The sequence below is a fragment of the Lepisma saccharinum genome, chromosome 18, assembly GCF_977018435.1.
Source record: "Lepisma saccharinum chromosome 18, izLepSacc3.1, whole genome shotgun sequence".
Taxonomy (NCBI): Eukaryota; Metazoa; Arthropoda; class Insecta; order Zygentoma; family Lepismatidae; genus Lepisma; species Lepisma saccharinum.
Genome location: NC_139246.1, coordinates 39330229 through 39343618, shown reverse-complemented (window position 1 = coordinate 39343618; position 13390 = coordinate 39330229). Strand labels below are relative to the sequence as shown.

Genomic DNA, 13390 nt, shown 5'->3' with positions numbered 1-13390 from the left:
ATTTATGTTAAACTTTATATTCTTTGCAGTGGCGTGCCCAGGATTTTCGAAAGGGATGGTTATGTCTACATTTCAAAGTAGTCAGTCCTCATTTTGCCATATTTTCCTGCCTTTGACGTTCTTTAAAATATTATCGAAATATTGCTATTTGATGTTGCTCGATATTGTTCGTTGCAGTTGCAAGATATCATCCGTTTTCTGTTACTTATCTGTTTTGGGGGAGGGGGCAAGTGCCTCTGTGTACCCTGCTATATCTGCCAATGCGACACAATATATTAAGAAATTGCCCCCTCTATGATTGACTTCGCCCCCCCCCCTACAAATAATTCCTGTCTACGGGCTTGTATGCATCGCATTAAGCAGCAAAAATGACAAAAAAAAAAACATGCAATTTCTACAAGAACACGTGCCGGAGCCAAGAGTTGAAATGCTCATGGAGATACATAATTTATTTCCTTTGAACAATTCCAAAATTATGAAATATGAACAATTTGTAAATTTCCCGAGCTTGGCTGTGCACGGTTTTTTATTTCAACTTTGACAGAACTGGAGGCATTATGGAATTTAACGTTCATTAACAAACACACGCAATACACGCACACAACGTCAAACCGGTCAAATACTTAGTATAAAATAAAAATATGGTACTTCCAATGCAACAAAACTCACCGTCACTTTAACTGCCTTTCTCCTTCCGTGACAGAAATAGTGCTTCATTATTACCGTTGGCAACTCTAGTTACTAGCTAGCCAATGAACATGCACTCCATAAAAGAAGCAACCACTTCGTCATGCTATATTGGCACATTACCGTCCCTGCCGAACGGTGGGAACCGCGAGCCGGAGTGCTATTCAATTGTTTTCAATTATGTTTGCGCGAGTGTGTCCAGGAATGGAATGACAATATGGCAACAATGACGAAGGTTAGCGAGCAACGTAGAACTATGGTAGAACACGTGATGCTAAGAGAGAGGGAGACGAAACGAAAATTGGTATGTGCGCAACGGCAAAGATATGTGTGTTGCACTCTAATATCAAATATGCCACATGGAAAAATACCTTGCTTGTCCCTCCATGGAAATAATCTGCGGACATCCATGATTAGCGGGGGAATAATGCCGTCCTTGACCCCCGTGCGCACGCCTATACTCGGGAATGACCAATGCTGAGCTGAGCTGATCGTACCCTACAGACAGTCAAGAAACAAGAAATTTCAAAAACTTTTACACTATGTTTTTAAAGCCTGAAAAAATAAACGTGAACCCTGTTTATGTTCAGATATCCCAACATTGTTTTATCAAAAATAAAAGTTTTGTTCGAAAATAAATAAAAAAACTGTAGTTAATTACCTATAATTATTGTTATAACGGAAGAAATGAAACATTTCAAACTTTTTGTACTGCTATTTATTTATTTTTGAACGTGAAGAAGCACATGAATGACACCCACTTTCGTAGGAGCAGTCTGCAATTGATACCGTTCTTTGTACGCATGCGTGAATCAACCTGTAGCCAATGGGAATTATCTCTTAATCCTGACACTCAAGATGGCACCATGGCCCGAACAAGGCAGCGAGCCTAAAGCACCAGATAAAAGTAGTAGTAAAGGTGTCGATAATATTGCATCTGACGCGACTAAAGGAAAGCCAAGCACCCCAGAAGATACTGACTTAAAGAGTGCACTCGGAAAAACAGAGGAAAAGCAGGTAAGAATTACAGCAGCAGAGTTAAATTATGGGCGGCTACGCCACAATTTTTAGTGTTTTTGCAGCTTTATATTTATGTCTCATTAATACGACGTGCTTTTCGTAGTATCACAATACGGGTAGTGGTGCATACCAAGTACGTGATAATTTAAAATACTAACACCGATTTGTCGTCGGAGTTCGGTAAATGTGCACATTTAGCCATAAAACTTGTCTTGTGGGCGGCTTATATTCTCCAAATGAGGTAAAGTTACTGATTGAACTATGTGTTAATGTTGTAAGTTTGTTTTTCATTAAGTTTTATGATAAATTTGTATCACTTTTATTTTAAATCCAAATCATCGTAGCGTGAATGTTATTTGCTGAACGTCCATTTCTTTTACGTCGTCTGGTTTTATTGGCTTCAAAGATTTGCCTTCTGTATCGCATCTTTACGTGATTCTACTTTTATTGTATGCATTTCATTATTGGTTTATTTCCCTTGAGAATCTGTAATTTGTCACGTAGTGTTAGTGTAGGTAGGCACATAGTCATTGAGAGTGGAGAATTGTCTCTTGCACTTAAGTTTAGTTCAGGGTTGTAGGTGGCACATGATAATTTGGTGTGTGCGTTTTGCATAACATTCATCAATTTTGACACTATTCTTACTGTCTATTCTTAAAATAGACGTGGATCCATCATGTCTCAATAGACATAAGACTGCACCAGTTCGGTATATCGGAAACACATTAAAATCGGATATTTTGTGTTTTCGCATGGTTCGTACTTACCAATTATGTATTGCGGAACATAGTTCAAGGTGCCATCATGCTTCTTACACGAAAACAAACACAATTTTTAACATAGTGATATTTTGATTCCTTTCTTCACTTCCGTAACACACATTATGGCGGCCACATGTTGACTCACGTTCCTACTATCATGTTGGTCACCGGTGGAAATTGTACATTGCTCATTGGTAGCTGACAGATAGCCTGGGTAGCTGACGGATAGCCCCTCAAACCATTTCCGATAAGGTTAGGTTAGGCAAGCATAGTGAAAAAAAAAGAGGTTGGAAACACTGACAGGGGCTTACGTCATCAAACGTACGCAGCATGCAGTTCACGTAGTGAAAGCAATGGCAATTGTGCGTCGGTGAGATATTTCTCTTGAAAAATACATGATTTCACGGTCAAATATATTCCACGATGAAAGAAAATACCTCAACGAAGGTTGGAAAGCTCACAGAAACTAATTTCCGTAAGTAGTTTCGGTAACGGTTCCGATTGTTTTATGATTTCTCCTAGCACAAAGACTAATTATCGTAGAATTTTGGAAATTATTGTCACACGAAATTTGAACCTTCCTTAAAGTAATGGACTTGAAAAAAGTTATTTATGTTGAAAAAAAAAATTGAATATTACCTTACCCACTTCTCATGGACAAGATATTCTCCGTCGACAAGCGACAGTAAATATCGTAGATGCGTGGGGATGAATGTAGAAGTAAATCGGTACCTTAGTAGAATGCATTTAGGGACTTTATTTTAATGCTAAGTGGACCAAACCTAACCTGCCTAACCTAACCACGAAAGCATATATTGAACAAAACCTTAAGTAATCGCTAAAACTCCGCAGTATGTGTTAACAAACGTACATCGAAATCGAACCATGTAAAAATCGGAGTTTCGAACTGGTTTTAGTAATTCTAAAGTATGACTATGGTTGTAATTTTTTTAATGTTTTTATTTTTGCATCACAATGTGATGAATGCTAACAGGAGGCAATAGATCCATAGGGTTCTTTTTCTACTCTTTCTATACAAGAAATAAAAGTGTGTGGATATTGAAGTGCTGCAGATTAACCCTTAAGTACTATGGACATTGATAATTACTCTACTACTATGGAAGGGCTTGTCAGACCTCGATCGTGATTTTGAACTGTGAACTAGCTGTTTATCTATTTTCAATTTCTGACTTGTTGCACGTGACTTGACATGTTTACGGAAGAATATTGCAAAGCAGTTTTCAATTATTATTGTTTGTTAAAGAAATGTAAGGTAATTTATGCAATGTCAGAAGATAGGTACGTAGCTCAAAGTAATATGTAATATTTTGCTGAAATTGAAAATGAACTTTGATAGACAAACAAAAAACACATATAACTGTTATGTCTGTCAGACTCCTAGCTGAAAATAGAATTCAATAAAATATTAAAAACAAAGGCAAAACCTCGTGACCTTGACAGCATGTAGCTAGCACCCCAACTGGAAGATATGTAGAAGGGTCCATTTGTGGTTGTTGGAGTGCAGGAAATAAAGTAAAAGATAAATTTGGCACAGTCTGAGAGACCGTCCATAGTAGTTAATGGTTAAACATGCTTTTATTTCAGTATGTTACATGTCAAGTGACTCAAAAATTTAGAAGCACAGGGGAAATACACTATGTTGTACACACATAGTAGCCCAAATTATGCAGTTAAAGGAATGGTGTTTGAAAGATAAAGAGATGGATTTTCATCAATAAACTTTACACTCTTGTATTTACACCGGAGGAAAAAAAATGTAGGAAGGTATGAATAGAAACTTAACATGTCACAATATTTTGACCAAGATCTGAAGATGCGGGACTCAATATTAATTTTGGTATTGTTGAATGATTGTATTCATTCATAAGGAATGGTTATGAGCTTTTGAATCATAAGAAATAAGAGGCAAAGCTGGTTTCTGTAATCTTTTTGGATCTTTTTCTTTACTTGTGCGTGTAATGTATTGTACCGACATGGATACTTCTGGCTTGTAATGACCTCCTTGACTCCTAATGGAAAGTGCAGATTATTCCATTGACGTGTTGATTTAATTCCATGTTTGGAAATTACTATGCTTCCTCAAATAATACACTCCTAGGGTTAATCAAATTTTGCGACTTGCTATTCATGGCACCATTCATGTTGGTGCAGGCCTCCCCGATGGCACAGTGGTTGTGTCATCGCCTTTTAATCAAGGGGTCCCAGATTTGATACCTGGGGAGGCACATAGTGGTTCAGATCCCACTTTAAACTGTAGGTCCAGTCCCGGTTAGCCTTTCTGTGCATAAAGTGGATTTAAAACAACAAATGAGTCCAATCTAATCATGTTGGTGCAATAGAGGATGATCATTACTTGAGAATTTCCCTGACCCATGGATCTTTTTACTCTCGAGTGAGTGCACCGTTGGTGCAAACGGGCGTCAGTACTGTTTGACATCATTCCACAGTTAAATTACGTGGAAAAACATTTAGTAATTTTTTCTGGTTTTGTTGTAAAATGAGTGATGATTTTTGACATGTGGGGGCATCCTTTACAGTATTAAAGAAAATGCCAATTCATGTTTATTATTTAGAGCATTTGACTTGAACATATTACAGCTTTCATCAATCATGTATCCTCTTGTAGGGCTCAATTTATGTGCATATATGTGTATCTGAACTGGACCTACAGTTTAAACTGAGATGTCAACCACCATGGGCCTCCCTATATGCTCTTTTATTTGGTACTTCATTTTTAAATATATTTTTTATTTTGTTTAGTACAATTGCATACTTAGATATTCCACTACATTACTTGGCAACACATTCCTGTATATAACATTTGCACAAGTCATTTACAATTAATTACAGATTTAGTCTTTTATCAATCTGACATGTAAATTATATTTGGGAAGTTTGAAAATTACAGCAAAAATGGAAAATTCTTTCAGTCAAGTTCACTACCATGTTTTTGCGAAGTATATGTGCTTGCATTGTATTCCTGTAAATCTATAACCCCTCAAGAAAGTGAAATATTTGGTATGGTTTATGAAGATTTTGTTGTTTATGAACGTTTTCCATTGTTTTTAGCTCTCGGAAATGTGTTATTGTGAAGTAAAGTATGCCTGTTACCTTAGCAGAACAGCCCGAAGGCATCGTGCAAGTGAATATAGCACCCAACACGACATTCAACAACAGCTATAATTTTATGATGTAAGGTTAGGTTTGGGGCAGATGTCTATTTTCAACGTGTTCTTTCGCTCTTTGAGTGTGCATTGAAACTGTTTTTATTAGTAAGAAGCAGTGAAGCTATTCCAAAAAAGGCAGGTTTTCACTTCCACGAGCTATACTTTGGGATCAAATATCTCAATTATTTGTGTTTTCCGTGCCCTGGAACCAAGTTTATATTACTTAACATTGAAAAATGTCTATTAATGAAGCATTGAATGTAAATCTCGAGGGAGTACAGTGGGTCAATGGCCCCCATATGCCAAGCAAGTTTTTTCATTATGTACTGAATTTTTTGTGCAGTGTGATTTTTTCCATTCAGCTCCACTTGCATGAGTAGGCAAGGTGGATCAGGTGGTGCTATTAACTGTATAATTAGCTCCTATGTACTTACAATGCCAATATATACGATCATTCCATGTCAAGTAGTCTAAAATAAAATAAATGTTCCCACATATATATATCATTTTGTTCAGATTTTGTCTGCACAAGTATTAAGGTATTGATAGAAGTTTCCACAAATTTCAGATTCCTTTCTGGCTTCATTGGTTGATGAGACAGATCCCTTACCCAAATGAGAGTCAGTCATGTTGCACCAAATGCAGAAATGTATGCCATTTTCAGTTGGTGATGAAATTGATACTAGATTAGTTGAAGGGCTAACAACTTGTAGTCATGTAAAACTTCTCCTGATTCTAACAAAGATGAAATTAATATTCTGTATACGTGAGCCAACCAGGAATATTTGCTCAAAGTATGCTAAGAATTTGTTGTAATGTAGATGATTTTTAACCAGAATGTAAGGGTTAATAATACGTAGAAGATACTAGTTACAGACTTGATATTTTTAACATGCATTGTACTTATACTGGTAATTGTTTCAACTTTTGGATGAACAAGGGTATTGAACAGAAGGGTATGGATCCATGTTTGTTGTTGGGACCAGACATCTGTAATTTTAGAAACAAATAATTTCTGAAGCATATGTATATAGATTGCAATGTTCAAAAATACCTCATCAATGCCAAATTGACGAATAGATGGCTACAATACCAGTGTCCAGATCGGAAATGAATTTATAATGCAATAACAATATATATTGTTTATACATCATACCACATGAATACCGTAAGATGTGAATAAATTCTATTAGTTCTTACTACAAGATCAAAACCTTATGTTAAAGAAAAACTTTAATATGTAGTAGTAATTTTCAAACTTAAAGTAATCTTTAAATAAAGTTATGGTTGTGACCAGAAAAAAACTTTTATTACTTGACAAAACATGGACACATTTTTATTGCAAAATGAAAAATACATTCATGTTTACCAGAATTTCTCTTTCTGTTTATAGCTACTGAATGCCTGGAAATACAGGCTGACTCATTTTTAATATTTCACCTTGATAAGTAGTAAATTTTACCATCTGACACAAATATGCCAACTTCGAATAAATGCTGTGAAACTGCCTTGTACATTCAAAAGTAAGAAAAAATTACCAGTATATTAACTACATTTAAAATTATCAAGCCTGTAACTACTTTTTTCTAGATGCTATTTACCCTTAAATTCTTTTCAGAATCGTCTGTGTTAAATTGCAACACAATTTTAAGCACACTTTGAGCAAAGGTTTCTGGTTGGCTCACATGTACAGAATATTAATTTCATCTTTGTTAGGAACAGAAGAAAATGTTTTATATGGCTAGCAGTTGTTACCCTTCAACTAATCCAGTCTGTTTTATCACCACCTGACGACGGCATATATTTCTTCATTGGGCCCCATGACAGACTCTCATTTACTGTAGTCATGAAGAAATGTAAAATTTTGGGAAATTTCTTTCAACACCTTAATGCTCATTTAGACAAAATGTGAACAAAATCTGAAGCATATTGGTGGGATACAGATATACTCTCTGTGATCAAAAGTATCCAGACACACTGTTAAAAGCGTGCAGGCCGACCGTCGAGTGTTGAAGACTGTCGCACAGCGTGATCATCAATCATCCATCGCCACCATAACACAGGAATTCTGAACTGCATCAGGATCTACTCCAAGCACCATGACTGTTCGGCGCGAGGTGCGGTAACTTGGTTTCCATTGCTGAGCGGTTGCCCGTAAGCCAAACGCTTGGTGCAAGGAGCATCGAGAGTGGACCATAGAACAGTGGAAAACCGTTGTGTGGATTGATGAATCATGGTACACAAAATGTGGCAATCCGATTAGGAGGATGTTGGTGTGCCGAATGCCTGGTGAATGACATCTACCAGCCTGTATAGTGCCAACAGTGAAATTTACGGGGTTACAGTGTGGTCATGTTTCTCCTGAAGGTGGCTTGGCCTCCTTGTTGCTTTATGTGGCAATGTCTTGGCACAAGCTTGCGTTGACATTTTAACCACTTTAATGCTGCCAACCATCGAAGACCAGTTCGGTGGGATGACCATTGTGTCTTTCAACATGTCCGAGCACTTGTCCGTACTGCTAGACGAGGGGGGGGGTGTTTGACGACAACGTCCCATGAATGGACTGGCCTGCTCAGAGTCCTGATTTGAATCCCATAGAACATCTGTGTTTTGGAATGCCTAATTCATGCTAGACCACACCGACCCACATTGATACTTCTCATTTTGTTGCTCTGTGAGGAATGGGCTGCCATTCCCCAGGAAACCTTCCACCACCTGATTGAAAGTATGCCTGGGAGACTGAAGGCTGTCATCAAGGCTAAGGGTGAACCAACACCGTATTGATTGCCAGTGTTTCCGATGGAGGGTGGCTCAAACTTGTATTTCATTTTCAGGTGGTTGTCCGGATACTTCTGATTACATAGAGTATATATTTAGAACGCTTGTCATGGGAAAGCCTGTACCTTTTAAGAAGATTATGACTGCTAGGTTTGAACTTTAAAATTTCCTTTACATTTATTTTTTTCCATGTCAAATATTATTCCCCTTTGAAAATACTTGTGTGTGTAGGATAGGCAGGTTTGGTTACTTTGCCTTAGTACTTTCTTCTATCTTCTGCTTTACATGAATGTATAAAATATTTTGTAACCTGGAGAAATATCTTACATGAACAGGTTAGGAAGGTTAGTTTTGATTGCATTAGTATTTTTGGACTTCCTGTGTGTTTACATGCATGTAACATTTACTTAACCCAAGGAAAAAAAAAATCACCTGCCCATATTTACAAGAGTGATGACTTCCACCACCTGCTTATTACTGAATAAAATATATCTGTAGTTACAGATTCTCATGACTTTAATTCAACTTGTGCGCATTGTACAAACTTCAAATATTTAATTTACCCTTACTTCAAAACTTTGAAGCATTATCTTTATCCTCCTGCATGCCTTGCGAAACAATCATGAAGCCTTTTAAAAATAATTGTTGTGAAATGATGGGATAAATCACACTTACAACATTGTTTTCAGTAAGATAATAAATTTAGATTTTTCTGAGTGGAATGTCTTCTTCTGATGGTGAAATAATCTTTGGTATTGCAATTATATATTTTTCTGCATTAATTGTAATCATGTGTGATTGTGATGATGGTGATGCATAATTTAGTGGTCATCAACTTTCTTAATAGGGTTTGAAATATGCAGACTTGTACTTACTTTTTCACAAAATGAAAAATGTATATTTGTATCTTCCACTACATATCCCATGCTGAAGATTTCAACATTAAAATAGCATCAAAAGTGAAGTTACAAACTTACTATGCTTCATTGGGAAAAACTTCAATTCTTCATACTATTTCTCCACAAAGTAATTGTTTTCATAATTTCTGGAATAATACTTGTCATTTTCAACACCTGGTGTGAAGAAATCTTCACAAATTAACCAATTTTAGTAGACGACCATTCATAATTTTCCAAGTACAGTAGAGCGTCGATTATCCGAAGTAATTGGGGGACATGGGTGTTCGGAAAACTGGTTTGTTCGGATAATCGAACTGTACATGTTTATTTGCCAAAAAGAAGTACTGTACAGTAAATTTATTCATAAAAACAGGCATCTCTTTAAGTATTACAAAGTAACGTACAAAGGCAACTTTAGTAGGAATATATAGTATGTGGTACAGTTTATTAAACAAAAATATGTACATATTACATACGCATTTTGCATGAACAATACATACACCGACAGAAGTGTGCTGATTGTTGAAACACAGCGACTGGCGGCTTGGCCGGCGGTGGCTCAGTGCGGCGACTACTGTGGGAAACTTGGTTTCGGAGTGAGGGGGATGATGGACGGTAGGGTGGGAGAGTAACAGGTGCGAGCGAGTACACAGTTCGGTTAAGCGGTCGTTCGGTTGACCGACGTTCGGTTAATCGACGCTCTACTGTATTTGGAATGGGGGTGGCCGACTTGCAGTACCTCATGTGCAGAGTCTTGCATTCACATGAAACAAGGCAGTCTTTGTTCTTATTGAGGCTTTTGGTTTTTTTTCCTATTCACTAGTTTTTCAGTGTTGGGGTTTGTAGATGATGATGCTTCTGGCATCTGGCAAGTTTTTGAGATGCTGATCAGTGAGTGCGGAATGGTACTTATTTTTTTTACAAATCTCATAAGCAGGGATTGAATTTATAAGTAAAGACATGTTTATGTATGAAGCTGAAATCAGTTATATTTTGTATTATCTTTGTGCATCATGGCATGTACACTCAAAAAATTCATTTTTTGTTTTTCCATATTTGTATATATATTAGTTTTTGGCTCATATTTTACATATTTCAGAACATTTCTCAATATATGCTCCATATTCACACAATAACTACATATCCCCTTGTGACCAAAAGAGTTGGGTGAATTTCTTGCAATATTGAATGCAGTTTTAGTCAATAGGACTCCATCTTAAGAGACAACAGAAGGCAATTCACATTCGAACACTTACAACAATTTTTTTTATTCATTGTTTTGGAAAGAAAATGAAAAAAAAAAATGTGCTGTTTTACAATTAATGCCAATGTAAGCATATTTTTTTTTTATGTAGCTCGTGTAGTGTGTTATATTATTATAAAGGTAAATTTGTACAATTTTAAGTCCATATTTTGGTGACAATAACTAAGCATGTATTTACATATTTAGCACATTTTTACTACATACAAATACATTCCCTTCTTATAAGTCTTTTCATATTTGTGTGTCGACCCAAACCTTCAACATTATCACAGGGCCATGTCTCACAATGCAGGAAACTGAGAAAAGGGAATGCAAAAGGTTCTTGACTGATTGGACTTCCAAGGACCTACTTGAACTTACTGTTAATCGGGCTGTTGTTCTGAGGCTCTCCAAAATCTCAATCTATACATACGTAGGGTAGTGAAACATATTTTCCATAGATATGGAGAAGAGGTTTGCGAAAGACTGAACATTTATTATTTCATTCTTTAAGTTTGAAAACCTACCTCCAGATCAGTCTTCATACATCCTTTTGAAAGTAGATAGGTTGCTCAGAGCCAGTTGCGGATCCACAGGGAGGGTGATAGGTGCGATCGTTCCTCCCAGCTGCCAGGTTTTTGGACGAAGTGATTGGCATTGGGAATATCCTTTGTTGGAGGACATCAAAAGGTTTGAATTGGACCTACAGCTTTAATTTGTATCTGAACAACTCAAAATGGTATCGAACCTGAGGTCCGTGAGAGAATACTTTTTTTGTTTTCTTTGTTTATTCATTTTACTTATCTGATCATTCAGAGTACCATGACAATAGGAGGGATTATAATCAGGGCCGGATTAAGATGAAATTGGGCCTGATGCTGAAACGATGAAATACCGTCGATTTTTTTCAGTACAACTAACTTTCAAGGTGAAAAATTTACTACTTCGCACTTACTGAAAAATAATAAATTGGCAAAAAATGCAGCTAAATTACTACTCGTAAGTAAACTGTTTAAATTCTTGTCTGTTTTCATCTGGGCCTATTTCAGGAATGGGCCTAATGCTGCAGCATCAATTACACCCACCTTAATCTGTCACTGATTATAATGACATACAATAATTACCATCTATTCCAGCCCAGAACCCCTACTTTTGCAAGGAAAGAAAAAATCTCTAAAATGTAGCTGATTCGTTCTAACAGAACCATATATTGTCTACATCTAACAGTGCAATTGTAGACTATAATTGATTCTCGGTGAGGTGAGACTGTCCCATCATCACTAACATGCATTCATTAGCTATTTTTACTGTCACATTGCAATTAAAGTTTGAAAACCAGAAAGATTGAAATTTAAATTAGCATTGCATGAAAACTGATAAGTTTTTGTGTAATTTACCCGTACAGACAAGGTACAATATTTCATCCCCACCACACCAATACATATTTCAGATTGTTAGGCTTATCAAAATGTATTGATCAGCTCTCATACTTAGGGGCAAGAGATTAGTGTATTTTAAGATAATACTACTAAAACGAAAAAGAGAGGGTTTTGTCTTTCTTTTTTTCTACTTGATTATAATTACATTCCTCACTGGAGAAAAATGAACTGTTTACAGTAATTGGTCCACACGCAAAATACTTAGTTTCTCATTTCATAAATAATATGCTATTATACATAAATATAATGTGTAAAATTTGTGGTGTAAATGTTGGAACTACTCCCCTCAGTTTCTCAGAAGAAATGAAAAGGGGGGGGCAATACTTTATCAGTCTATGTAGGTGATAGCCTAGGGTACCTGAAACCACGAGCTTTCAACCATTGCACTGGCCAGTGGGTTGGAGACGAGAGGACGGAGGAGTAAAAACAGAGATATTCTCTTTCTTTCCGCAGCAGCCTCTGGCAGTCGAAAAGTCTGATTTAGTAGCTCCTTCCAGCCTGCCTGCTGATTGCATGCAGGGATGAGAAGAATGTGAAAAAAAATGATGCGTATGAACTCTAGAAGACAATAAATATTGCGATTTCAAAATAATTAGAGCTGTGAAATCGATCACTGCTAGACTTGCCACTCGTTAGTGCATGTCACTGTCTGGCATCATTTCACACTTTTGTGTTGAATTCATTCAAATGGACAATGAGGAAAAGTGTTGTAACAAGCTGATAGAACACTGCTTTTTGTATCCTCTGTTTTTTCGTTATCTTCGGTAACGCAGATGACCAAATATCATGGCATCTCTTCTGCATCTCCATCTTGTGGTTCCAATTAATCCATGCCTAATGCTGTGATTTGGCCATAAGCAAACTTCCAGTCATTGGTGAGACTTTCAGTACCACTTGAGTTTCTTGCAACAAGCTTGACATTCGGTCACTTGTGCTGTGTCTGTAAGCACTAAATTGAGTGCATGTGGCTATGTTCTGGAATAATTTCAGTAAAAAAATTCATAAAAAAGGGGAAAAGTGCTTTTTTTGTGACATAGGCAAGGTGATATTCCTCTCATTGCTGCATCCTGAGGTTGTGCATCTTTGGTCCTTTGGGGATGCTACAGACCTATATATATATGTAAACATATTTTTTAAAAATAATTTATGTTATAACTCAATGCTTCCAAAGAAGTAACTGGAAATTCCCCTACCCTGCAAATTTTTCAAATACCACGCAGCTTGTAGAAAGTGCTTGTGTTGTTCGTAACATTAAGCATGTAGTGAAATATATTATAATAAAAAATAATCCATGCGAACAACAATTCCCCATATAAAGTAGATTGTATGTAAACCATGTCTGTTCCAGGTGTCTCCTGTCGTGTGAAGGAGAAAT

General features: G+C 36.6%; 1 protein-coding gene across 3 annotated transcripts in view; it reads left to right on the top strand.

Moving 5' to 3' along the window:
• The first annotated feature begins 1545 nt into the window (after positions 1 to 1545).
• Positions 1546 to 13390, top strand: part of LOC146002531 (uncharacterized) — a 114202-nt gene continuing 102357 nt past the window's right edge. For all 3 annotated transcript variants that reach the window (XM_083140448.1, XM_083140446.1, XM_083140445.1), the window contains exon 1: positions 1546 to 1704. In XM_083140448.1, the coding sequence (XP_082996574.1) occupies positions 1546 to 1704 (159 nt within the window). The remainder of the gene's footprint in view (positions 1705 to 13390) is intronic.